This window comes from Anolis carolinensis, chromosome 4 (assembly GCF_035594765.1).
Source record: "Anolis carolinensis isolate JA03-04 chromosome 4, rAnoCar3.1.pri, whole genome shotgun sequence".
Taxonomy (NCBI): domain Eukaryota; kingdom Metazoa; phylum Chordata; class Lepidosauria; order Squamata; family Dactyloidae; genus Anolis; species Anolis carolinensis.
In genome coordinates this window covers 212,416,423-212,443,588 of record NC_085844.1, presented here as the reverse complement: position 1 = coordinate 212,443,588, position 27,166 = coordinate 212,416,423, and the positions used below count along the sequence as shown (strand labels likewise).

The 27,166-nt window shown below is 40.1% G+C and overlaps 1 protein-coding gene across 4 annotated transcripts in view; it reads right to left on the bottom strand.

Annotated features, from left to right (window-relative positions):
- Positions 1–365: 365 nt before the first annotated feature.
- The window catches only part of LOC100555140 (receptor-type tyrosine-protein phosphatase V), an 84,749-nt gene continuing 57,948 nt past the window's right edge, over positions 366–27,166 (bottom strand). For 3 of the 4 annotated variants that reach the window (XM_062978718.1, XM_062978720.1, XM_062978721.1), the window contains 15 exons: positions 25,720–25,810; positions 24,625–24,701; positions 19,688–19,822; positions 17,219–17,341; positions 16,363–16,523; positions 15,489–15,624; positions 13,062–13,141; positions 11,972–12,059; positions 10,645–10,738; positions 9,197–9,273; positions 7,802–7,936; positions 6,473–6,595; positions 5,272–5,429; positions 5,007–5,145; positions 366–2,907 (listed from right to left, as the gene is read on the bottom strand). In XM_062978718.1, coding sequence (XP_062834788.1) covers positions 2,848–2,907; positions 5,007–5,145; positions 5,272–5,429; positions 6,473–6,595; positions 7,802–7,936; positions 9,197–9,273; positions 10,645–10,738; positions 11,972–12,059; positions 13,062–13,141; positions 15,489–15,624; positions 16,363–16,523; positions 17,219–17,341; positions 19,688–19,822; positions 24,625–24,701; positions 25,720–25,810 — 1,677 coding nt within the window. In that variant the 3' untranslated portion in view covers positions 366–2,847. The remainder of the gene's footprint in view (positions 2,908–5,006; positions 5,146–5,271; positions 5,430–6,472; positions 6,596–7,801; positions 7,937–9,196; positions 9,274–10,644; positions 10,739–11,971; positions 12,060–13,061; positions 13,142–15,488; positions 15,625–16,362; positions 16,524–17,218; positions 17,342–19,687; positions 19,823–24,624; positions 24,702–25,719; positions 25,811–27,166) is intronic. The other variant, XM_062978719.1, reaches the window with a different exon arrangement.

Here is a 27,166-nt window from a genome sequence, read left to right as displayed (position 1 = left end):
CTCAAACCCTAAGTTATAACCCCATTGCGATCAATTAGCTTTACTAGCTCCCTTGCTCCCAAGCTCTTTTCTTTGCTTATTTGTTCTTTTGAAGAAATACCTCAGCGATAATCTCACTGTAGAACCAGCCTCTAAAGCAGTGGTTCTCAATCTGTGGGTCCCCAGGTGGTTTGGCCTATAACTCCCAGAAATCCCAGCCAATTTACCAGCTGTTAGGATTTCTGGGAGTTGACGGCCAAAACATCTGAGGACCCACAGGTTAAAAACCACTGCTCTAATGGAACACCCACATTTTATAACTGAGGTTTCCTGTAGAAGCAAAGGAAAGATTACTCGAAACAGACAAAAAATACAGTATCAAAATCTCATTTTATAAAAACAATAATTTATTATTTCAAAACTGCTCCCTTGCCCCCCTTTCTCTGTTTCAGAGATAATGGCACAGCATGTTCCCATTTATAACAACCCATTTGTTCAACCTATCCTTGTACCCATTCTGAAAATGTAACAGCCAATGATAAACAAGAAAAAATGGGTCTGATGACATTAAAAGTTACATTTTCCAAAATATTTGGGATTATTAGACCAATCTGGAGGCAAACAGAGATTTGCAGTGGCATGTTATGTGTGTCATGCAGGTCTATGTCTACTAAGGTAATGGGTTCCTTTCAAGTGTAGGCATACCTCAGTTAACAAAGCCCTTGTTTCCCTGTCTAGTTGAAAGTTTTTCAGTAGCATTGGAATTGGGAGGATAGTGAAAGAGGGCTGGAAAGACACAGGTATTTAGTGTTAGGTTCAAATGGAATTCTACTCCAGATAATCATTTTGTAGCTGTGTTCTTGCCCACAATAGGCAACGTAAATAGTAGCTACTTCTAGAATCTTTTACTGAACATCCATGAACAGCAAACAGAGAGAAAAGGGGGGGGGGGGTAAGCTTGTCTCGCATCCAGCATGTTTAAAAAGCATAGACAGTATATAAAAGCTTGGTCATGAAAATGGAAATCATAAGAAAAGTGGAGACTAGTGAAAGAAAAAGTTATCTCTGATTGCACTTAAGAAGACGTCTTCGGGTGGTCCTTAGAAGGTCCAAAATAATTTTGTTTTCTTATGGAAGACTTGCCTGGCATGATTTGTTTAATTTCATATGTTTACCTTGTCAGTGTTTAGTTTTTAAAAAAACTCTGCTAGAATATATTGAATGGCTCTTTATTGGAGTCTATCCCATGCTATTTCTGGCTTTGTTAGAATTTTTTTGTTAAAAAGGTAATGCTAAGAAATACATCAACTTTGTAAACTGAGGTATAGCTGTATATGCATCATAATCCATGGGGTGAGGAGTGGAAGTTAGGAAAAGTGTGTTACCGACAGTTTTGACTTTCCTTTGGAATGGAGAGTTCTGGCTGGACATGGAAAATCAATCAAGGAATTACTTTTAAAAACCATCTTAATATTTTTAACTCCATTTGTAAGTTCTGGGGAAAATCATAAGCACAGCCAAAAGATCACATCCATTATTGTCGGGTATCCTAGTCCATTCTGCACATTTTCATCTCTAGACACACCTATCTTTTATTAATTGATCTACTCTTTTAAACAAACCTTTATGTAAACAGACATCACTTAATTGCCCACTGTAGTTACTTCAATCAGTTGGTAGTGAAGTTTCCTACCAATTTCATTAAGCTGCTACTACCATTCTTCTGTTCTTGTTGAATATGTCTTCTCATTCAACACACCATGCATTATTGTATAAAATTTTGTATTTTTCCTTAAAGAAACCTTTTCCTTTGTCTCTTGCTAAGTGGTTACTCTTCCACTCTCATACGGCAAAGCTAGCAATAACTCTTTTAGCTGTGGTTTTGGGAAGAAGGTGCATCTATTTATTCAATGCCACCCTATCTTTAGCATACCACTTAAATGAAAACAGGATGCAGACTAAGTCTCCTTCTGCATATGGATTCTAAATATAGGCCAGGATTGTGGACCACATTAGTGTACATATAACTATGTCACTCTGCTAGTGCAGAGACACTATTATCAGGGATAGCATAAGGGAGAGAAAGGAAAAAAACTTTATGGTATTCCTGATATTACTGTGACCTCCCCTTGCTGAATTTTTAGCTCTATTTCTTTTTCACATTAATCACCAAGAACTGTGATTAAGTAATGTGTATGGCATATCTTGAGAGCCAGCATAATGTAGTCATTGGAGTAAGTCTCTGGGAGACTAGATTTTGAACTCTCACTCAGCACTGGAAATGCACTGGGGGACTTTGGGTAAATCACACTTTTTCAGCTTCAGAGGAAGGCAATGGGAACCCCCTCTTAACAAATTTTGACAAGCAAAACCCTGTGATAAGGTCACCATAAGTCAGAAGTAACTTGAAGACACACCAAATCAAGATGACACATTGTGATTCTACTGTTTGGCTGTCCATCATTTATGTTAATCAGTGGCAAACCTTTAGATTCTCAAGTTCCAAGGCAACCTCCTAACTTCTACCAAGTTCTCAAGTTCCAAAGCAGCTGAATAAACTCTAGGAAGATGAAGGCAGTCATTTCTTCTTTTTTTGTAAACAGGACATCTGAAATTATGGCAAATTGTTCTTCCATGAAGCTCTCTGAGTTGAGGCAGAGGAGTTTCCTTTCAACAGACAGAAGTTTCTTCTGAAGAACATCAAAGGAACATCAAAGGCAGTTCACTACTATTGACTCCCATTGTTTTATATTCTGCACAAATTGAGAGCAATTACCCATCCCTGCATAGAACCATTTCAGTCTATGCTCATAGCCCTGCTGGGTTTTGCACTCCATCAGTCATCAAGCAAAGAGTGAAGACCAAGGCTCAGACTTGTTTCTGGGTAATAGTGTCACGAATGCAGTCATACAGATAAATGTACCTATCCTAAAACAAAAAGAGAAAGAAAGAAATATGAAAAGCCATTTATAGATAGAACTCCGCTCCTATATCCTGTTATTAATTGTAATGTTTTTGATTGCGCTGAGAAAAAGAAACCGCAGATACCTGATAATTGTCATCATAATTCAACACAGGAATTTTCAATGATTCGTTTCTCAACACCACAGCGAAAGACGCTCAGGCATATCATGAATATAGGTATTTGTTCTATGGTTACAGAAAATATCAGCATTGGTAACCGCCACACATGACCACCATATGCAAGTACAGTAGAGTCTCGGCTGTACTGTGGCAATGCAAAAAAGACACTAGCACCATAGAGGATATGGAGCTGAACAAGAAATATGTGAATTGTGGTAGGTAAGGGGGAAGAAAAGTTGAAGGAGCTACTGAGTCCTTTGATGATGGTCTGGACCTGTGATCTATTTGAGTTTTCCTGATACTTTGTAAATCAAGCTCGTTGGAATTGAAAAGTTAGAAAATATGGAGCAAAATACAGTAGAGTCTCACTTATCCAAGCCTTGCTTATCCAAGCTTCTGGATTATCCAAGCCATTTTTGTAGTCAATGTTTTCAATATATTGTGATATTTTGGTGCTAAATTCGTAAATACAGTAATTACAACATAACATTACTGTGTATTGAACTACTTTTTCTGTCAAATTTGTTGTATAATGTTTTGGTGCTTAATTTGCAAAATCATAACCTAATTTGATGTTTAATAGGCTTTTCCTTAATCCCTCCTTATTATCCAAGATATTCGCTTATCCAAGGTTCTGCCAGCCCGTTTAGCTTGGATAAGTAAGACTCTACTGTGTCTCCCATTTGTAAGTTTGTGAGTACAATAGAGTCTCACTTATCCAACACTCGCTTATCCAACGTTCTGGATTATCCAACGCTTTTTTGTAGTCAATGTTTTCAATACATTGTGATATTTTGGTGCCAAGTTCATAAATACAGTAATTTCTACATAGCATTACTGTGTATTGAACTACTTTTTCTGACAAATTTGTGGTATAACATGATGTTTTGGTGCTTAATTTGTAAAAGCATAACCTAATTTGATGTTTAATAGGCTTTTCCTTAATCCCTCCTTATTATCCAAAATATTTGCTTATCCAACGTTCTGCCGCCCGTTTATGTTGGATAAGTGAGACTCTACTGTATTTCAGTTATATGCATGCTGGGAGTCAGAAGGTCATGTGGATGGGGCCCTCTAGTGGCACAATACATGGTGATAACAACTTCCAGGAAAAGCAGTTGGGTGGGAAAAAACCCTAAAGCTGCATATTCACATGAGAATAAAGGCAAATGAACTTTTAAAAAATAAATAAATCCTAAATTATCGGATCCCCCCTTAAATAACCATGCACAGTCTGCATGGATTTTATCACCTTTTTTAATTAAAACTCAGGGTGCTTCCAGGCAGGGCTTAAACCTGCTTCGGAGTGGGTTAAAGAAACCCGCTACAAAGTGTGTTTAAATCCCCATGCCTGCCCCAAAACATTGGGCTTTCCTGTTGGTGTCCCCATGGACAACGACATAGGGCCACTGATCCCCCATCCCCCAAAGCCCTTAAAATAAGAGAAAACATACTGGGCAGCCATGAGGCCTCTCTGGCAGGCCTCCTGGCACATAGAAATGTGTCAGGAGGCCCGGGGGAGGTCGATTTTCCTCACCCCCCCCCCAGCCTTCTATCGCATCATTTCTACACGCCAGGAGGCTTGCCAGAGAGGCCTCATGGCTGCCTGATATATATTTTAAGGGCTTTTAAGCAAACTACCATAGGTGCGAATTTCAGAGAGACCACTCGAAGAAACACGGTTACAGGTAATCAACCATTCCATATGCAACCTCCTAACTTCTACTAGTACTTCAATGACTGCAATTTATACTAAATGACCTTTAAAGCAAATAAACCTGGATGATAGAGCATGCAAAGGCTGCTCTATCAAAACAAAGTTAAAGTTGCTGTAAGAGCCCAAGCTCTTTCATTGGCTTCAGAGACAGAAACTACACAACCCCAGTCAGCCTTGACCTCTTGGCCACAACCAGCTTGTGTTGCCCCCTTTGCTGTTCACATACCAATGTTGGAGTCATAAGACAGCAGCTTCTCACCAGCCTTAAAACAACACCGTATACATCCACACTTTTCTCTTCCTTCAACTGTTGCAAGAGGGTATCCAAGGCAATCAACATCCCCATCTGGCCCAGACCGCCCATGCTTGGAAAAAGAATAGGAAACATCAGAGACTAAGCACAACCCTTTAGCTGTTACATTTATTGATATCCACTCCAGCACTTGGGAATATCCTCCCTGGCACATGCGAGCCCAGGGAGGGAACCTTACCTGCAATGCAAGACCACCGGGCTGGTTCTCTTCCGATATGGCACTAGTTGTCTGATCACGGTGAGAAAGCCTACCAGAATTTCAGGGTCTGGCAGCTCCTCTCCTTCTGCCAGAGGGAACTGGAACCTTTGCAACAGTCTCTCCTTGGCCTTTTTTTCCTGCCAAGACAATAAAAACATCATATCCATCAAACAAGGGAAGGGCAGGTACATGAATGAAGAATTCTGTGTTGGAATGTTCTATTATATTCATGGACAAAAAAGTGTCCAGTTAACAAACAAACATGGTGATGATCTTTCTTGCCCTAGGATATTACCTGCTCCAGTTCTGTTTTTATTGGCCATTAAATTAATTGCTTTAATGAACTAGGACACAGGGGGTGGAAAGCATGGTGCAACTGATTCCAGTGGGTGTTCCGCTAGCAGTTCACCAGTATACATCCTTTTCTGTTTCATCATTCTCACTTTTCCCACCCTGCTATGGAATGTGGGAAGAGGAGAGGGATTGGGGACCAGGGATATATCACTCCACAGATGTATCTCATGAATCTGTCAACTAGCATGATTTATTAATACTCCACTTTTCAAAGGAGGTTGCAGTAGTAGTAGAGAAGGTGGATAAGGAGCAGTGGTGGAAGCACAGGAAGAAGGAGATCAATAATAGCTTTACAATTATTCTAAACAACACAACTACTAAAACAATAAGATCAGAAACCACAGAACTTTAAACTACTCAGTTAAAAAAACTGTCAACTGTCAGCCAAAAGATTTTAACTTGAAGTACAAGGTGACTTTGGAGACTAGATAAAAACCCTGTTTCTATTTGCCTTATTTTTTCGGGTAGGAGCCTCTGAATAAGGACCTTCAAGGCAGATCCTCAGTATATGGGAAAATATTTTAATTGCCTCAGAATGTCATTAAATGTGCTCTAAGGGAACAGAAATGCCCATAAATATGTCCCAATGTTCTACAGGAAGTGTGTGGAGGATAGACGTTGTGAGGGTTTTTTATGGGAGTGGGTGTAGGCCTCCAAGATGTCCAGGAGGCTTCATGCAGCCTAGTCTTCCAGCTGCCCACCCTGATATGAAGTCTCCTGCTTAAATTCTGCATTCAGTAATCTTCCATTCTGCTCATATCTGTATAGCCTCTGTTCACGGCTCCACACAGTTTGCCACCTTGCCCTCCATTTCTGACTTACGTACATATTTCAGTCTGAGCTGAATGCATGGCCATCCTGAAACAACTTTCTTTGGGCCTTGCTGGATAGTCAACCTCTCTGTGCAGACTGGGTCACTCTCAGAGGGCCAACATGAATTGTCTGGAGCCTACACCAAAAGAAAGAAAAAAAGAAGGCTATAGTTAGAGATGAGAATTTCACACACAAGCAAGTTAATTCTGGTTTGGTGAAGAGCTTATAAAATGTTCTTTTTGGACTATAGCTATCAGTTGGCCAGGCTAGTTTGGGAACTCAGAAATTTATAGATTTTTTTCAAACTTTTTTTTGGTGTCATGAGTTAATTGGGCGGGATTTTGGCACATCAGAACTCCACAGAAATCATTGTGGTTACTTGATGTGTGCTTTTCTTGACAATAAAAGGAGATGAGCAAGACATTTCCTTACACCAAACTCGAAATCTTCTGCTTCCAAATGGCCTGATGTCACAACCACAATTCAGAACAACTATGCCCAAGAAAGAGCCTTGCAATCATTTGTGAACCACACATGCATGACTGAGGGATGCAGTTTATGTCATCTTTAGAAGAAGAATGCATAAGCGCGAATTTCACAACACCAGGGCACAGCAAATTGAATAGGGATGACCACTTTCAGCCTAATACCTTCCTTATGAATATTTATATAGGACTCATTAAAATTTTCCATGGATGTAACACTGCACTAAAAGAAACTCAGATATCCTTTTTGGATTACAGTGGCAGTTTGATGGTAGATAATAGCACCGTTCACTAGTATAACAAGAATAGGCCAAGGCACATGTGGGTCAGGAAAGATGGAACCACTTGAGTTAGAAAACTCTGCACTATTGTTCCTGTCCACACCTCTTTATCTGTCAAGACACTGGTTCCAGTTGCATGGGATCTACTTGTGTAAAACAAAGCCATGACAATATCTAAAGTCAAATATCAGAGTGAACTATTGTTGTCATTCTGCGCTGTTGTACCATATTATCCCAGAATATTCTGTCTTCAGCATTTAGTGGTTCTACAAATCCTTCCTTTCTTGTCATTGTGAACTGGGAGGCAATACATAAATACTTAAAACAAACAAATGTTATATGTTTATTCTGCCCTATACCTGAAGAATTCACATTGGTGTACAATGAAATCAGTTCAGAAAGGTTAAAACAATCAGAATAATTAAAAAAAAACCTAAAACCTATTAAATAATGTAATGCATAAAACAAGGTAATTTAAGACTACTTAAATAGTTTTTAAATAATGGAAAAATATATATGCTAACTGAAGAAAATCAATTATGCCCTAGAGGTTTTACATTTGAAAAAATGTCTTACTGGACAATTCATCTGCCCAGGTAGAAGCGTGATGATGGTGTGGACTCCATATTCCCAGATTAGGCCCCAGAATTCCTCCAGGGCAAGTTTGTCTGGTCCTTCAATAGCTATGTAATCTTTGACTGAGTTACAGCCCTGCCAAAGAAAAAGAAAAGAAAGGTGCACCATTTAATAGAGTTAGGTGGGACGAGAAAAAGATCTAGCAGATGAAGAAGAGGAGTATCTGCGGCAGAAAATAAGCCTGGTCGAAATTTTGGGACACTGTTATGAAAATTATCCCTAATTACAGTACTAAGATATGCATTAGATATAGATAACAATGTCTACTCTATCCTTATTGATCTCAAATACTACCTATACAGTTCTGCCTACACAGGGGTGGGCACTGGCTATGTTCAATAGAACATACAATAAAGGATCCCTATTGAGACTAGGGATTTGTTTGGGTAATGGAAGTTTTTCTAAATTTCCTGTGTCTCTGATAGCTTCTTGGCTTTCCCAACTTTGATCCTTGTTCAAACTCACATTTTATTGGTACCTATTCTTTAGCTGTGTCTGAAGGCAAGTTATAACAAATAATGGAAATAGGCAGAAGGGGTTATACAAGCTTTCATGAAGCATCACATTCCTAATCTGGAGTGCTGGTAACTATCAAAACAAGCTAATACTTCAGGTCTGGTTCTTAAGTAAACTTGCCTAAGTAATTTGCTTATTTATTTATTTGAGCAGGACAGATTTTTCATCTTCAGTGAACACTCAGAGGATGAAATGAATGTATTTCACAGTTCTAATTTATAAATTAAAAATCCCTTAGTAGATCACTTAAAATATTTTCATTAAAATTTACCTATTAATCCTTAGATTTGAGGAGATTCAGTCTTTGGAAGTCAATTAACTCATAGATTATTCTCAGTTCTCAAATGTGCAGCAATCCACCTCACACAATTTATTTAGTCTTTTATTTGTGCATTTCTGCTTAAATCTCTGATAGTTTGATCTTTAATTCAGTCCTCAAAAATATTAGCAATTGATAACAATGTATCTTTGTTTTGTGTCAGTTTGTAAATTTGAGTCCTGTATTTTCCATATCCTTATACATTATCTTGATAAAAATGCTCAGATAACTGCTTGAAGGCAGACTCCTGGAGAAACTACCAACATTTATTTGTCTTCTCAGTCTGATTGCAACTGTGTTGCACTTATTCAGTTTATATGTCTTGCGAATTAATTTACGTAATTTGTCATGCACTTGTAAAATGCAATATGAGAGCTTTGCCATGCCAAAACATGAACTTGGCACGATCAATTGATCTGTTCTACAGAACTGCAGCATGTAGCAAGCCAAGCAGCAAAGAGCTTTGGAAAGAGAACAAGATAATTCAAGTGTGGACTTACCGGGATGAACCAGACATGTGAGAGGTCTGAGAAAGGATCCCGATCCAATGGTGAGAACTTCACTTTGGAACGGTCATCTATAAAACAACCTTAGTGTGAAAAGGAAGGCTGGGATGTCACAGTGTATCAGGCTCACTTCAGCCTAGTACCGTGAAATTTCACACCAACTAATCCACAACCTTAGCCTCAGCCTGGTGCATTCAAAACTGTTCCACTGCTACCACCAAGCCTCACAGTAACTAGAACTATTATTCAAGGCCTTGTGTGTCCTTATCTTTGTAACCTCTATAGTTCTTTTCTTAAGACACAGGGTTTGATTACATGTCTCTCTAATATTAGAACTTTACAAGGAAATCAATGGCAGCAGCAACAGTATGGCTAAGGCAAGGGAATAATTGAGGTTTTACATCAAAGAAGGGGGCCTTCCTGCTCTCTTACTCAGTGTTCTTGCTCTTGTTGCAGGCTTCCTTATCCTAATAGCCACAAAGGTATAGCTTTTGTTCATAAAATGAAGTTTTCTGTCACCTTTACTGCTCCTCAGCTTGCCTCACTATCTATATGACAGTTCAAGAAGAGCACTATGGTTGACCCTCCATATCCATGTATTCTTCTATATCCATGGATTCAATGACCCACAACTTGAAAATATTTTTAAAAGTCTAAAAGCAAACCTTGATTTGGCATTTTGTATAAAGGACACAATTTTACCATACCATTGCATATAATGGGACTTGTGCATCCACAGATTTTGGTATCCCTGGGGAATCCTGGAACCAAACCCGAATGGATACCAGGGGACATTGTATAGTTTACTCCTGGAAAAGTGACTATAATGTGGCACGTTACATCAGGGTGGCTCAACCTACTTGATCAAAGTAAGAACCTTTATTGTTCAAAATATTGCTAGATGTTGAATAACAGAGAAGACAAAATGAAATCTTGTCAAAGATCAAAATGTCAAACTGAAGACTCCTTGTATCAATCTCTGAAACTAACTTCCCTAGAAGAACTGAAACCATCCTAAAAAGATGGTCCCATGACCCTTTCCTTGACCGATGGTTATTTGATACATATGTTCAACAATGTAGGGCCACTAAGAATTTACACATTTTCTCATCCTCTGATAAATTGTCAAGAAGTATGAAATGTTCCTCTCTTTGTGAAGCTGAATGAAACAGTGCTTTTTCATCATTATGATCATCAATAACAGTAAAAAAAACATATTTTGCTCTGAAAAACAATACATTTGGTTAAAATGACATTTTGATTTTTAAATTTTAGTTTAAAAATACCAAAATGCAAATTAAAAAAGATTGTACAAGAACTAACCAATCAAGGTGAAAACTTTTTTTTTTCATTCTCATGTTCAAGGATAAAGATTTAAATAGCTACCAAGGCTTCTCCCCCCCCCCCCACCCCCACAACACTCAACAAACCCCATCACTCACAAGAGATCTTGCCAGACTCAAGGCCAATGGGTTGGCTTCCAGAAAATGGCAAAACAGAATTGACTTCCTCTTTTGCAGCTTCCAAGAGCACCTGCTGGAAGAAAGCAGAGCGGGAACAGAAAAGAGAGAAACGGGATATCCGGACATTAGATAGGTTCTAATATGGAGGGCTTGTGCATCCACCTGCTTTTCATCTTCAGTTTGGTGTATTGGAAAAGACAAGTAGTATTTGCCAGGCGCTTCAACAACTGACCCAGCCACTAAAGCAGAGACAGCCTTATTGGAAAATTCAAACAAAAGGACAGAGATTTTGAGGACCAAATCATAAGTTCTATGCAGCTGCTTGTTTCTTTCCTATGACATGTTTTAAAGCAACATTATACTCTGGGTTGTCAATTTTAGTGGCAGAACAGTAGGGAAAGGTGGCCTATTTAACCTTTTAACTCCAGACATTCTTCCATCTGAGGAAAAAGACAAGGGCATCTGTGCAAAAATATGTAATCTCAAGGGTTTGGTTTTTAAATAAATAAATAAACTGCTAGATCCACGTGGTTGTTTGAAACTGCAGCTTGGTCTTGCAGTCCATTATTGTATAGGGTTGCCTCTTTCTGTTCCAAGATCTCTAAATACCTGTATGTTAACCAGAGTATGGAGGGCCCAGGGTTGAGAACAGGGAGGCAATGTGTGGGATACACTGTCATATTCCCTTGCTTCACCTGGAACTTTCAACCAAGCTTTCAAGCTAAATTAGCCTGTGAACATTTCCTCAAGCAGACATGAAACCCTTTTAACTCATTTTATAATATCTATGGTCATTACTTGGATATTTATGTTCATCACTTGGTGACATGCAGCTGAATTTGCAAATTGTTTACATTTCTTCAAGAAGACCTACAAATATATTTTTTCTAATATGTTAGATCTGTAACAGCCACTTGCATGTAAACACCAGCTCATCTGACATTGCAGCTGAGTAATGTGTTTATCAAAATGTGAACATGCAAATGGTGAATATGCTAATGGAAACAATATGTATTGCAGAGATCGCCTGACTGGATGAGACAGTTCTCTTTGGCTATGTGTGAATGAGTGCGAGTCTTTGTGGCTGGCCTTGACTGCCAAGAGTATTAGCTCTACTAGGAGGGGAATTGGAATAATGCATTTATGGGAAACAGTGGCCTAAACTCATAATGTTGCAGCTGTGATGTGGTATTGCTCTCCCCCCCCCCCCCCCACACACACATACACAATTTCTCTGAGCATGCATTTGTCATACTGATTTTGAAGAGATTTTTAATGTCTAGCATACCATCTGTCCTGCTCTTACCTCATATTCTCTCAGGAAACCAGCATTGGCTTTGGAACAATTCTTTGCATGATGCTGTACAAAATTCTTGAGAGGTATTGGGTGTGACCTTGAGCAAACACAACAGAACAGCTTCATCATTACTTGCCTCTTAGCTCCATGTAATACAAGGGCACAGATCTGCACTTCCTTAGTGCAGAGAGAGGAAAATGCAGTCAGCAGTCTGCATGCAATTCTGCCATATGTTTGAGGATCTCATAGACTCTCATCCCTTATGAAGGTGAAAGACAATTTTACCACACACACTCCCCTGGGCTGTTTTACATGCAGGAAAGGTCTTTATTCAATACTTTCCAATGGTTTTGATTTTGTAGGGACAATCCCAGTTAATCCTTTGCCATCCCTCTTTTCAGCTGATTTTAAAATACCCCGGTTTCTTCATCCTGCTTCCCCCTTTGTCCTCAGATTACCTCTATTGCTGCAAAGTTAGTTCAAAATGCAAAAGCAGTTTGAACTCAATGAACTTAGCAGGCCAGATAGGAGAAGAGGGGAGAAGCCCTGTCCTTCCCAGTTCACTCAGGCAAAAGCAAATTGCTATAACCTTCCACATTGATAACATTTGTCATCTTAACCACACTCTGATGTTGCTTGGTCACACATGTCCTGGTTTTCATCTGGGAATGTTGGAAGACAAGTTATTCAGCCACAAAGCAAACTGGAACTAGTTTACTTCTTTGTTAAATAACGGACTCTCCTGGGCTGAAGACAACTAAGAAGAGGGCAAAAATGTGACATAGGGGTCCTACTATAGAACAAGTCATTATTGTGATTCACTGGCAGGTATGTTTGCATCCAGTGGTGACAATGAACTGATTTATTGTTCCTAGTGGCTTTTCCAGATCATTACTTTGAAAACATGTTTGCACACATAAGAACACACCTACATTTTGGTATTACTGTACACTTGTGATGGTTCTGACTCTACACTAGTATTGTTCATTTACACATAAGGGAATGGAAAGAATGGACTGCTGTTTTGGTAGTGTAGCAGTAAAACAAAAGGCATGTGAAGGTATGCTGATGTGGAAAAGAACACTGAGTAGGCACTTACAGCTCTAGACCAGACTGGTCAAGCAGTGGTTCTTCAGATATCTTCTCTAAAATACAACTGTGGAGGAAGATGTACTGACCCTGCAAAAGAAGAGAACACAGTGAATCACCACTGGATGTGTGCTGGCATCACAAGGTTTGTGCTGCCATCACAACACACTTTGAAATGGAATTGCAATAACATCTGACTATAATTTATGATTTGAAGCTTCTGTCCTGTCTTCTAGAGTTAGCACTTACTTGCTTTGGTGAGTGAATAAGCCTTTACTTTGTGCTCTCCAATGAAAAGAATAACAAATCAGCCCAGCTATGTGTCTGGGTATCTTCAAAAATTCCACTGTATTTTCAGCTAACTAAGGGAATGCAATGAATCAATGAAAAGATGCCAAGTATCAAGCTTTACCCTTGTCCAAATGTATAAAGAAATATGTAGTGAAACTTCCCATCAGCTTTGGAAAAAGAAAGCTAGAGAAAGTTCACTGAAACCTAATGTGTAGAACCGGCCTGTGCTACAATCAGTGAGTAAGCCAAGAGACAGGTGGCTTTAAAGTAAATAACTGTAGGGTAGTCAAGCCAGTCAAAATCAGTGAGAGGTAATTCAGCAAAATGAAGGGAGAAACAGCAGCAAAGTGATCAGCTGGCCCAGGAGCAGGGCCGGCTGGAGATAATTTTAAATATTAAGCGGGGGTGGGGAAAAGCGCCCCCCCCCCGCGGCGCCGGCGGGCCCCGCCTCCCGCACCCTGGCCCCGCCTCCCACGCTGTTTGCCCTGACCCCGCCTCTCACGCAGCGTGGGAGGCGGGGTCAGGGCGAGTAGCGCGGGAGGCGGGGCCTGGAGGGACCTCCGCTGCAGTCTGGCCAGCTGGAAAAGGCCAGACGGGCGAGGGTGAGTAGCGCGGGAGGCGGGGCCAACTCTGGCCCCGCCTCCTGCGCTACTCACCCTGACCCCGCCTCCCATGCTGCGTGAGAGGCGGGGTCAGGGCGAGCAGCGTGGGAGGCGGGGCACCGCCCTGACGGTGCCCCGCCTCCCGCCCAGTGTGCCCTGGCCTGGCTGGCCTTGCCCGGCCGGCTGCTGGCTGGGCAAGGCCAGCCAGGCCACAAGGCCAACCAGGCCAGGGCACACTGGGCAGGAGGCGGGGCACCTGACGGCGCCCCCTGGGGACCTGTGCCTGAGGCGGCTGCCTCACCTGGCCTCCATGGTGTGGCCGGCCCTGCCCAGGAGCTGTTATACCAAGCCAATAATACAGGAAACCAAAGCCAAGACAAAGTTGTCCATCATAGCCAGTCCAGAGATCAAGAAGGCACAAATGACAAGAGCAGTACCAGTCACCAAGACAGAATGATTGCAAATAACAAAAATTCCAGGGAACTGTTGGGAGATTATCAGTAGCCACATCTGGCCATCACATGGTGGTGGATGCTCCTTCCTTGGAAGCTTTTAAACAGGCTGGATGATCATCTGTAAGGGGTATTTTGAGCTTTTCCTGCATGGCAGGGGGTTGGATTAGATGGCCCATGTGGTCTCTTTCAACTCTATGATTCTATGCTTCTATCACATGCTCAATGAGTCAGTGTTTCCTGTTTAACAGACACAGTTACCTACAAAGCGTCTTTTTATCTCTTCTATAAACCTAAAGGAAAGGTGGTATGCCTTCAGTTTCTCCCACATCCTGCTGAGGAGAAGGCCCCTCAACTGTCTCAGCCCCAGCAACCTGGAGAGTCCATTATCTAAAGCCATACACTCCCGAGAATCTTAACTGGCCAGTTCTTCAGATTCCAGAGGCTGAATTATGGCAGGAGGGTCTTGGATCCCCTCATCCCAGACATGCATCTCTCATTTGCTCACTGTCTCTAGTTCTTTTCTCTTTCCACTTCCACTCTTTCCAAGTCTTTTCTGATTTCTAGGCCATTTCTCATATCTTGTAGCCATTAGTTGCATGTCTATTACTTCTCAGGGTAAATTATTTATGAGGTCTTTCAACCATCTTGGGAAATGTCTAGATCAGTAGTTCTCAACCTGTGGGTCCCCAGGGGTTTTGGCCTACAACTCCCAGAAATCCCAGCCAGTTTACCAGCTGTTAGGATTCCTGGGAGATGAAGGCCAAAATATCTGGGGAGCCAGATTGAGAACCACTGGTCTAGATCATAAGTAGGGAAAATGTGGCTGTCCAGACATTGTTGAACTGAAACCCCATTAGCATTAACCAACACGGCCAACAGTGAGGAAATGCTTCCCAACAACATTTTGGAGCTACATTTCTACACTAGATCCATCACTGGTTCTTGCAACTCCAGGATCTTGATATTCTAGTATCTTCTCCTACCTTTCCCATTTACAGTCGCAGGTATGCCATTGAAAGGATAAATTTATTTTGAATTATTTGTGACAGGACAACTGGGGATCTGAGAGGGAATTTCCATTTTTCTCACCAGGGTTTCAATCATCCGATGACGGTTCATCCTCAGGCTGTAAATGGTATTGAACACATCCACTACCTTCTCATACTTCAATTGCTGCAGAAGACGATCGAGGGCAATGAAAGTTCCTGTGCGGCCTACACCTGCACTGCAACAACAGTAAACCAGGGATTTTAAAAGGATGATGCCAATTATATGAGAAGGTTTTGTTCTTTCTCATTCTGCCCATTCTGGCCCACTTACTAATTCCACTCTTTCTAAAACCAACAGGAGAGAGATTCCGGAAAGAGAAAGTTATAGAGTTACCAAAGAGAAATTTGGGGATGCCTTCTATACCATTAATAACCAGCAGGGGTTGGTATTACCTGATTGCAATACCTACTAACATTCTTTCTTCTACACAACTATTGAACATACAAGCACTATTTCCAACATATCAAACCTGTGTCTCTGTCTATCTCACACAAGGTTTACATATTAATTAAATACAAATATTTATTTATTGCATTTTTGTACATCAGGACTCTCAAAACAATATTTTATTGTAATAGTAACAAAATATGTTTTTGGAACCCTGCAACAAGTATTAAAAATAATTTCTTAAAATCATTTCCCAAGCATTGTAATACCACTGGTCATCCCATTAATCATACTATAAAACTGGCCTGATCACAATAGTTCCTTCTCTTTAAAGGTGCTGTCCCTTACCTGAATGTCAAAGTTGTATTATCCAAGGAAAACCATGTCACGTGCTACTACTAAATGTTTGATCCAGCTCTTAAACAAGCAAAGAAGAATGGATTTAAGCTAGTTCTTCCATGGTCTCTTGGTCAGCTTCACATAGTCTGGTAAAGAAAAGCAGCAAGGTGGGCTGCCTGCAACTTACCTGCCATGTACCAGTGTAGGTCCAGTCTCACTTGCACTCTGCATATGTGCTCGGACCAGCTCTACGAAGGCATTGAGAGAAGTAGTAGACTCAGGAACACCATGATTAGACCATGCTGTGTAGTGCAAGTGGATCACTCTCCGCTCCATATTTAGCCCTTCCTGTGACACAAGAGGCCACTTTAGTGCCAGCTACAATAAACCAGTCATCACAAGTTGTCATGGGACAAAAAAAGTGGAGATTAAATAAAATCAAAGAAAAGGAGTAGTCCCTATATATTGTTAATTTGATGTATAACTGATAGTAATTTTCTCTCACGGGAATGTGAAGCAGCTTTCACCTTTTAAAAAAAAAGATCCAGTGAAACCACAGAAGACTATATAATTATATATTAAAATGTAAACTACCAGAATGGTGGTGAGGTGGTAATGGTCAAACATCTAGGGTGCATCTATACTGTAGAATTAATGCAGTTTGACACCACTTTACTGACATGGTTCAATGTTATGGAACCATGCATTTTGTAGTTTGGTGGGGCACTAGCACTATTTCACAGAGAAGGCTAAAGACAAATCCCACGATTCTATAATATTGGCCCTTGGAAGTTAAGGTGGTTTCAAACCATTAATTTTACTTTGTAGATGCATCCCTAACTGTGACGAAAATTGTCTTGGACTCTCTTCCCACATACCTCAATCTCTCTTTAAGATATCTTTTTTACTCCTGATTTTATTAATAGCTTATAAAGTATAAATATTTGATTTTGATCGGATCACCAGATTACTCTTTGCATTATAATGACTATTTGATTTGACAAACTATTGAAAGCATTTGTATTTGCCAGTTTCCCACTTACATGTTGAATCCTGAACTCCCTTGTAGTCCACTCATCTGCAAAATTCTGAGCAAGCAAATGTATTCTGATTTGTCCTGAACAGAAAGGAGAGCTATCTGAGGGCCAATAATATTCACACAGCACCTAGAAGAAGAAAAGCACAATGAAGAATTTCAAAGAAAGCAGAAAACTGTGTGTATGCAAAATGATGATAGCAGATATTAGGTTTTCTAGTGTCCACAGTGGCACAAACTGTCTGTATTTTCTGACTTGTTTGCACAGTCCCTGGCTGTATTTGTCCAACATGTACATGTACCTGCCATGGAAAGCAAGGTTGGTCCCTCTCTGTCCCTTTATCAGCAGTGAAAACTGGTGGAAAACGAAGCTTTCTCTCTCACTCTTTTTTCATTACTGTTAGAGCAGTTGGGGATGTTAGATAGTATAGGCCCCCCTGCATGACGAGAGTTGAATGAAAAGTAATGCCTCCACCTTCATAATTCCTCAACAGATGGCAGTACTGGTATGCGGCAGGTACTGGCTTGTTCAGTAGACTCTCCTCTACAGTTCCATTTGGCAGGAAACCTTAGCATTGAACAGTTGTGTTGTTAAAGTGCAAAGTATGGAACCCTGCGCAAATGGTCGGTCAATGCAACATCCAGTCATTGAATTCTTAAAAGCAGAAGGTGTCACCCCAAAGGAGATTCATCAGAGAATGCAAGCTGTTTATGGTGATTGTGTTGATGTGAGTACTGTGAGTCGTTGGGTGCATAAGTTTAAAGATGTTGAGGTGGGAACATTTGACTTGCGTGACAAACAAAGAGTTGGACGTCCTGTGACAGCAACCACCGAGTTTCACAAGTAAAAGGTTGACAGATTGATTCAGGACGATCACCATATCACTTGGAGAGAAATTTCAAGCATAATCAGCATTTCACAAGAACATGTGGGTCATGTTATTGCTTTGCTTGGCTATCGGAAGATCTATGCATGATGGGTACCCAGGATGCTGATGCTTGAAGTGAAAGTGCACAGACTTGAAATTTGCCAGGAACTCCTCTCGCGTTACGCCTTTCTCCTTTGGGGTGACACCTTCTGCTGTCAAGAATTCAATGACTGCACGTTGCTTAAGTCGCATTGACTGACCATCTGCGCAGGGTTCCATACTTCGCACTTAACAACACAACCATTCAATGCTAAGGCTTCCCGCCAAATGGAACTGTTGAGGAGAGTCTACTGAACTATTAGGGATTCCTCTTCTTCAGAAGAGGAAGGGAAGCAGGAAAGTGTTCATGAATCGGAGGGTGAGTTGGAATCTGAGGAGGAGATTCTGCAAGTACCCACATTTCAGGAGAGATGAAAGGAAACAGAGCGGAGATGTCATTCAGCTAGAATAGCTGCCAGAAATGCAGCTGAGTAATTAGGAACTGCCCCAGCAGCTGTGAGGGGATTCAGGGTTATAAAGCAGAAACAGGTGCAGCCAGCTCTTGCTGGTAAACAAACTGACTCTTCGCTCCCCTTGTGCCTGCTTCAAGTCTGCATCTGGGAAACTGCTCCTAAGTATTTATTGCTGTTTCTTTGTCTGAAATAAGACTGCTATTTGATTTGGGAATTTAACATAGACTAAGAACTGTGTTTACCCTAAGACTTCCTTGCTTTCTTTTACATTATTCCACTGAGTGTGCTGTACTTTATGTTTTGCTGAAGTGAAGCAGTTTTCATTTACTTATCCACAGTGTTTTAAGGCTGTTCTTGAAAGACAAAACAGGACATGAACAAGCCAGTAACTGCTGCATACCAGTACTGTCATCTGTTGAGGAGTTACGAAGATGGAGGCGTTGCTTTTCATTCAACCCTTGTACAATCATTCTGAGTTCTTTAGCTCATGTTTTTTTCATTTATCGCAATGAAGTGTTATAAATACTTTGTGTATCTAGGCAACTTGTAGGATCCATAGTCATAAAAAAAATCTTTATTTACTTTCTCCTTTCTCTTTCCTGTGTTATAAGCTTCAAGATTATGTATTAAGGTTTTTAAAACACCAGAGCCTTGCCTTTTACCTAATCTTTCCATTGCGGAGTTAGGATGTCATTTCAAGTGTATGTGTATTCTAAAAGCAATTAATAAAGTTGGGTTTTTAAAACTTGTCAACCTCAGATAGGAAGGTAATAAAGCTTCAATTCTATAAACAAAATCATGATTGCTCAATATGAGGAGGACAGCTGTACAAATAAATAGTTCTCCACTGTCCTTTGATCATGAGTTGAGTCTCTTGAGGTTCCATATATATGGTTTTAAAAGTCAGGAACATCTTACACATATCTACAAGTCAGGCTTAATTTTTCCTTCAGAATTCCATTTGATCAGGTCTAGAATATCTCAAAGATTTAAGAATGTGGGTGAAAGGAAATTTTCATCTTGTCTATGCACTAGGCTGAGAAAGTGTAAGCTCATTCTGAGACTGAACACTAAAGGGCTGCCCATCAGACCTACCCGTCCATTCTCCATGCCCACTGTGAGCATCACAATGGTGCAGATGTGCTGTTCCCAGACCAACCTCCAGAAGTCATCCAGGGTTTTCTTCAAGGGCCCCTGTGTTGCAATGAACTCTTGAGGTGAGTTGTAACCCTGCAATCATGGAGAAAGAGAATTAACAGTATCAGAATACTTTTTTGCATGCACATATATTGAAGAAAAATGTAATATCGCTTTTTACAATTAAAATATTGCATGTTTTTAAAAAGGAGGATTATATTATCTTGAAAAAACTTTGAGCTCAATCTAATGAAAGCTAGAGTTGAACTCATCCTGTCTTTCTGAATATAACAGAACAAGTTTTGCTGTGCTGCAGCATTTGCTGGGTTGCTCCAATGTATAATTGAGTATACTGTAGATGTATAGGCCAAAAATTTGCCTTTAATATATTTTTAGAGACATTCTCCATTTTTTATATACAGGCATGTATATGTGGGTCTCTTTGTGTTTCTAGATGGCTGAATGACCAGATAAGCTTGTGTCTGTGGAGCAAAGCAAGGTACGGTGGTTTGAGCATCAGAGAAGGACTCTGGAGAACAGGGTTTGAAATCCTGCTCAGCTATGGTAAGCCACTAAAAGACCTTGGACAGGACATGAGAAGAAGACAAAGACAAACCCACTTGGAACAAATCTTGCTTTAACAAATAGATTTGCCTCAGGTTTATAGGTTTGCTTTAGCATCACAATATGTCAGAAATGGTTGAAGGCAGAGAACAAGACATATGTATTCCTCTCCAAAAATGTTCATGGAACTAGTTATTAACAGACAGAAGAGATTCATTTTAGCTGCACAGTGACTACCTATATAAATTTCAATTGATTATATTCAAAGTTTTCCCTCTGTTTCCCTTTTAGATATTTAATTCTCCATCCTCTTAGAGAACTGTTAAATATTTTTCACCACATCTTTCTATAATTTTTGAACACTACACTTCAACTGCAGAAGAAATGCAGCCTAAAGGCCCAAATAGTATTTTTGCATGCTCCATATGACATTCAATATAGAACACAGCAAATAACTAGGAAATTGTTTTAAAGCTTCACATTAATGTTCTCTGTGGGATCTTCCACTAGGTGAGCTTACATTCTCCAAGGAGTAAAGCAGAGACAAAGCAATATTCTATTATCAAGCCATTGGTGGATACTCTCTTGGAGCCGCCAAGTAACAAAGCTGGAAAAAAACCCAAAGCAGAAAGAGCTCAACTGATTCTCCATGCTGCCATGCACCAACCTATTTCCATGCTATTAATAATAGAGTTGAATCCACATCGTGGCTGCAGCACTTGGACACAAAGAAAAACATGGGTGAAAAAGGAAATTCCCCACAAAGTACAAACAGGAAAACCAAGTCACATATATATGATAACCTACCTTTGATTCTCTCCCTGCCCAGAGACTCATTAATTAATTTTAGTTTGAATTATAATTATTGTTATTGTTAGACCCATTGAATTAATGGGATTTTCAATTGCATGTTGGGCTAACCAATGGGATTCAGACCTTTTTTTTAGTCTGATTTGAGGACTGAAACTAATTGCCTTAATTACTTCACATTTATATGTTTGCTCTGCATGCATTCAAGGAGCATTTAACAACTTCAGGCAATACAGAATGCAGCAGTGAGGTACAGCCCAGAGTTGGCATCCTGAAGCATCCGACCATTTTCATTTCTGGATTTCACTAGCAGCTATCAGATCATTTCAAGTTCTATTAAAAGTGCTGCTTATTAAAGCCCTAATGCAACAAGGATATTAAGGAACATTATCTATTCCTCAACTGAGGAAAACTTCTTCTGAGTGCTGTTATCATATGTAATGCAGCTGGTGGGAACACATGATGAATCTTTGCAAGGTTAAACTTTGGACCATCAGTCCCAGAATTCCCAGCCAGCATGGTCAATGGCTACACTGGAAATCTGTTTAATCCTGTCACAGAGGTTCTTCCAACAGCATCTGAAGATGTTTCTTTTCAGCAGGCCTTCAACTTGACAAAATACTATTTATACTTTCCTAATGACTCTTTGAAATTTTAATGTGTTTCCTATCTGCTTTGATCTATTTTTTGCCTCAATTTAAACATTGTTTTAAAATTATTGTTAACTGCCTCAGGCTTTTTTGGTTAAAATGGAAATATGGCATATCAATGCTTTTATAAGTAGAGCAAAATTATTGAAAGTATTTGTTGTCACTCCAAAATATGTTAAGGAATTGAATAGTGAACACTTTAAAAATGAAACAGCCTGTTATAACTCTACAGTTCTCTACATTGTTCAGAATTCTCTTATGATTGAATCAATAATTTTGCTAACCACATTATTTGTGTGGTGTCTCATCACTAAAATAGGAAGTTAAAACAACATTGGTATCATGCCAGGCATTGAGACACTTCTCCCCACACTTCAGTTCCAACACAATTTGCACCAACTCATCACCAACAACTGCTATTAGCAAGAGAAGGGAAGACTCAATTCTTTTCTCTAACACCATCTTTTAGCCAGGTCCCCTCTATCCCTCCATCTCCATTTATGATGGGTACTTCATAGACTCATAGGATTGGAAGAAACCACAAGGGCCACCAAGTCCAGTCCCATATTGGCTATCATGCAGGAACACACAATCAAGGCACTCCCAACAGATGGACAATCAGCGTCTGTTTAAAAACCTTCAGAGAAGGAGACCCCACTGCACTCCAAGCCAGCATATTCCATTGTTGAACAGCTCTAACCATGAGGAATTCTTTCAAATATTCAGATGGATTCATTATTTGGCTAAACTGTATTTGCCAGGAAATAAAGACTTTGGGGAAATTATCTAGCAAAGACAGACTGACACTTCTGTACTGCTGCTTGGGAACCTTACTCTTCCCTAAATGTAAGAATTGCCTTGCACTGACTCATTTTCAGTCAATGCAATTTGTAAAGGAGACACATCTGCTCTTGTGATAAGCAAGTTTGATACTGGTCTTAAATGTTAACATGCACATTAAGCACAGTATTTACACGGGCATGCAAACATAACAGCTATGTAAATACGTATGCATATCATCTACATATATGCTTGCATGTGTGGGTGAATATGATTACCACATGCACATGCATTAACCCATTACCTGGATAAATCACCAGAGAGGCATGAGGGATACATCCAAGCTCTTTAACATGCAGCTGTAAATAGCAGGAGAAAGAGGAAAGAAGTAAAATTTTAAAGTAGGGGGCTTCTCATGAAGAGCTTTGGCCATGTTAAACCCAGACATGCCTCTTCCTCTTCAGGTTGAAGATCTGAAAAAGAAGCCAGCTGTGTGCATGGTGCTAATTTGCTGTCCATTGTGATGCCATCAGAAAATGCCCCCACATACACCCAAGTAGCTTTGCACTTTTAAGCATTTATATTTTAGGGTTGTTGTATGTCTTTCGGGCTGTGTGGCCATGTTCCAGAAGCATTCTCTCCTGACGTTTCGCCCACATCTATGGCAGGCATCCTCAGAGGTTGTGAGGTATGGAGAAAACTAAGTAAAGAGGTTAATATATATCTGTGGAAAGTCTAGGGTGAGAGAGGTCAGTATGAATGTAGTGTAGTTAATCACTTAAATTAGCATTGAAAAGCTTATCTGCTGTCTTCTTCCTGCCTCTGGGGCATCCTTTGTTTAGAGTCGTTAACTGCCCTTGGTTGATTCATGTCTGGAAACCCTCTGTTTTCAGAGTATTGCTTTTTATTTACTGTTCTGATTTTTGAGTTTTGTAATACTGGTAGCCAGATTTTGTTCATTTTCATGGTTTCTTCCTTTCTGTTGAAGTTGTCCACATGCTTGTGGATTTCAATGGCTTCTCTGTGTAGTCTGACATGATAGTTGTTAGAATGGTCCAGCATTTTTGTGTTCTCAAATAGTATTCTGTGTCCAGGCTGGTTCATCAAATGCTCTGCTATGGCTGATTTCTCTGGTTGAATTAGTCTGCAGTGCCTTTCATGTTCTTTGACTCTTGTTTGGGCGCTGCGTTTGGTGGTCCCTATGTAGAGGAGAGAATGCTTCTGGAACATGGCCACACAGCCCGAAAGACATACAACAACCCTGTGATCCCGGCCATGAAAGCCTTCGACGACACATTTATATTTTAAAATACTGGAGATGAGAAATATAGTTGAAAATGTATGTATTAATATGGGGAAAAGGCAAATAGTCTGTGTGAGGTCTGATGGAGGGCCTGATTAGTGGTTATAAATATAATCTTTGTTTGGAAGCCAGGATCACCTTATTGCTGGGGGGCATCAATGAACTTTCATTTAACTTTCATTTTGCTGTCCTTGGAAATAGATTGGAATGGACTTAAAAACTGAGAGTACAGTTACCTGTCCACTTCTAAACCAACCTCCAGAATGATGATCTGGTTATCTTACACTTTGCTAAACGAACACACAAAACCTTACCTTTTCATCTCATCCTCCAGGCTTTTTGTTTGTCTGTCTTGGCACTATTTTCCTATTTGTCACTTTGAAAACAAATAACAGCTTTTCTATTGTTTCATATATGATTAAAATACCTTTGTACTATATAATGCCTACTATGTTCTAATTTTAGTTAAAATTCTCTGTGATCTCTACTTCTGTTCATTGTTATTATGACAAACAATTAATTTCTGGTGCTTACATCCAGTTACAATCTCACCCAGTACTCATTGTCTTTTTCAGACTTTCCTCTTTGTTTGTCATATTCTTCTGGAAAGACTAGTTAATCTAGTTACCTTTAGACCAAGAGTCTTCTATCCATATTATTGGACTTTGTAATGGTCAAGATTTTGCTTCACCCATTTGTGAAGCTTAACATGACATTCATAACTCAGAGTCGTTAACATAATGCTGATTAATGTGGGAGGTTGGTAGAATTGATATGCGGGAACTTACTGGCACAAAGTTGGCATTAATGTAGTCACTATGAGGTTCCTCATCCACCAGGCTCAGCTTCACCCGGGAGTAATCATCTGCAATGAGGTCAGATTCAGGAATTGTGTTACAGCAGCAGTACACTACATGGCACAGGAAGTTGCAGAAACAGCATACACAGATGGACCTTTTAAGCATGTCTGCCAGTCCAAATGAATGTGAGCCACTTCAGCATCCTCCTCCACACGGGTGTCCTTTGTTTATGTTGGACTACAAATGTTATCATCCCAAGTTAGCATAGCTGTGTAATTAGGAGTGTTGGATTTGGACCAGGAAGACCTCTCCCAGTGTTCCACTGGGGAAGTGTCCCACTTCAAGTCCTGCAACTCAGTTCCATTGGATCATTTTCATAGGTCAGATAGTGCAAGGTTTTCTATCTTGAACTCAGTGTATCCTTAAGTGTTCAAGACAGCATAACTTCATTTATAGAGCCTTCATGATATGGAGTCAGATATTGGCAGTCGTCGAGTTAAGGCAAAGCTAACCATGCTACATTGCAATCATTAATCATTCATAAGAGCAGAGACTGCAACCAAGAAATCAATAGAAGACTAGGACGTAGAAAGGCAGCTAGGAAGGAAGTAGACAAGATCCTGGAATGTTTACTAAAATTAGGATAGTCCATACCATTATGTTCCCCATTACTATGTATGGTTGTGAAAGTTGAACAGTGAAAAATAAAAAAATATATACTAATTTTAAAAGGGTTCTTATTATACCATGGACTGCTAAAAAGAAAGATAAATGCAAAAATGATACGATATTTCAAATTAAAGGCTTTAAGGCCTACAAAGCAATAAATTTGCACTTTGTAGTCCATTATCTGGGATGACCCACCCCCAGTGAACCCATTGGCACTTATGCCTAAGGGGGCACGTCTACCATTGCATTGCAAAGCAGGAAGAGGAACTGGAATAAAGCAGGGAGGGGGCTCTGAAAAAGTTGAAAAGTAGTTGACAATTGCACAAAAGTATAGCTTCCAACTCTGCTAACACCAGGGACTGCTACCAGGAATAGGAGATAAATTAGCTATCTGTGACTTTGGCCAAAGCTTACATGGCAGAACATGGGGGTATCGATTCTTGGAGGTGTTGGCAGGAAGTTCGGCTTCTGTTTTGGGCTGATCTTTTCCCACTTCTTTGAGTTCCTATGAGACACAAGGAGACATTTTTTTTCCCTCAGCATGATCTTCTAGGTCAATCTGAACCAGGCTCTATACTTATATCAAGATAAATTTGAAACAAACACATCCAAGAACATTGAAGCTGATCAAATGTAAAGCTGATGACGTTTATCAGTAATTCAAGGAAAAATTGCACCCAATTGCTTGTTCAATCTATAGTGTTAGAATGTTCTCAAAGGATATTCTCTAATGTAGGGGGAAGAACACTTAAATTTGAGAGCTTCTTTAGTATTTAAGAAGGGGCCCCTGGTGGCACAGTGTGTTAAAGCGCTGAGCTGCTGAACTTGAGGACCAAAAGGTACCAGGTTCAAATCCCGGGAGCGGAATGAGTGCCAGCTGTTGCTCCAGCTTCTGCCAACCTAGCAGTTCAAAAACATGCAAATGTGAGTAGATCAATAGGTACCGCTCTGGCGGGAAGGTAACGGTGCTCCATGCAGTCATGCCGGCCACATGACCTTGGAGGTGTCTATGGACAACGCTGGCTCTTCAGCTTAGAAATGGAGATGAGCACCAACCCCCAGAGTCGATCATGACTGGACTTAACATCAGGGGAAAATCTTTACCTTTACCTTAGTATTTCATGCTGGCCAATGGTTTCCTGGAAATAGGTTACTGGGATCTCTTGCTCATTATCTGCCAACATTCACTAATGGTAAAAGATATGTCTCCATCTCTATCTGATGCTGCAGGCAAGTGTTCAGTTAGAAGTCAAACTGAGCTGGTCTTTGTATAAAGTGAAACAACAATTGAGCAGAAACTATGAACTAGTGATATCATGAAACTTCCTTTCAAGATTTGCAAGTTGCACATCTCAAAACTCTTGGCCAATGTTGAACATATCCTTTGAATCAATGATATTCTTCTCTACCAGATTTAAAAGGGAAACTTCGGGGTGATTAGATTAGGGGTCCATGAAGCAAATCATCCTTTTCCTCAGCACATAGACATAGAGGTTATAAAGGCTGGCAGAAGTTCTAGACATAGAGCAGTGGTTCTCAACCTGTGGGTCCCCAGATGTTTTGGCCTTCAACTCCCAGAAATCCTAACAGCTGGTAAACTGGTTGTGATTTCTGGGAGCTGTAGGCCAAAACTCCTGGGGTTGAGAACCAGTGGGATAGAGCAACACTTACCAATTAGCAAGTAGAAAGAATGTGGTCAAAGTGCTTAGCAGTGGATTTTTCTTTCTCATTTGGCTTGAGTCCAATGTCCCTTTCATAAGTAGAAAACCCTACCTCTCAATGCAAACCATGAAATTGATAAAATCCTATAGTTTTGGTATTCTATAAATTGCAGTGAAGAGACATACAGCCTGGGAAATTT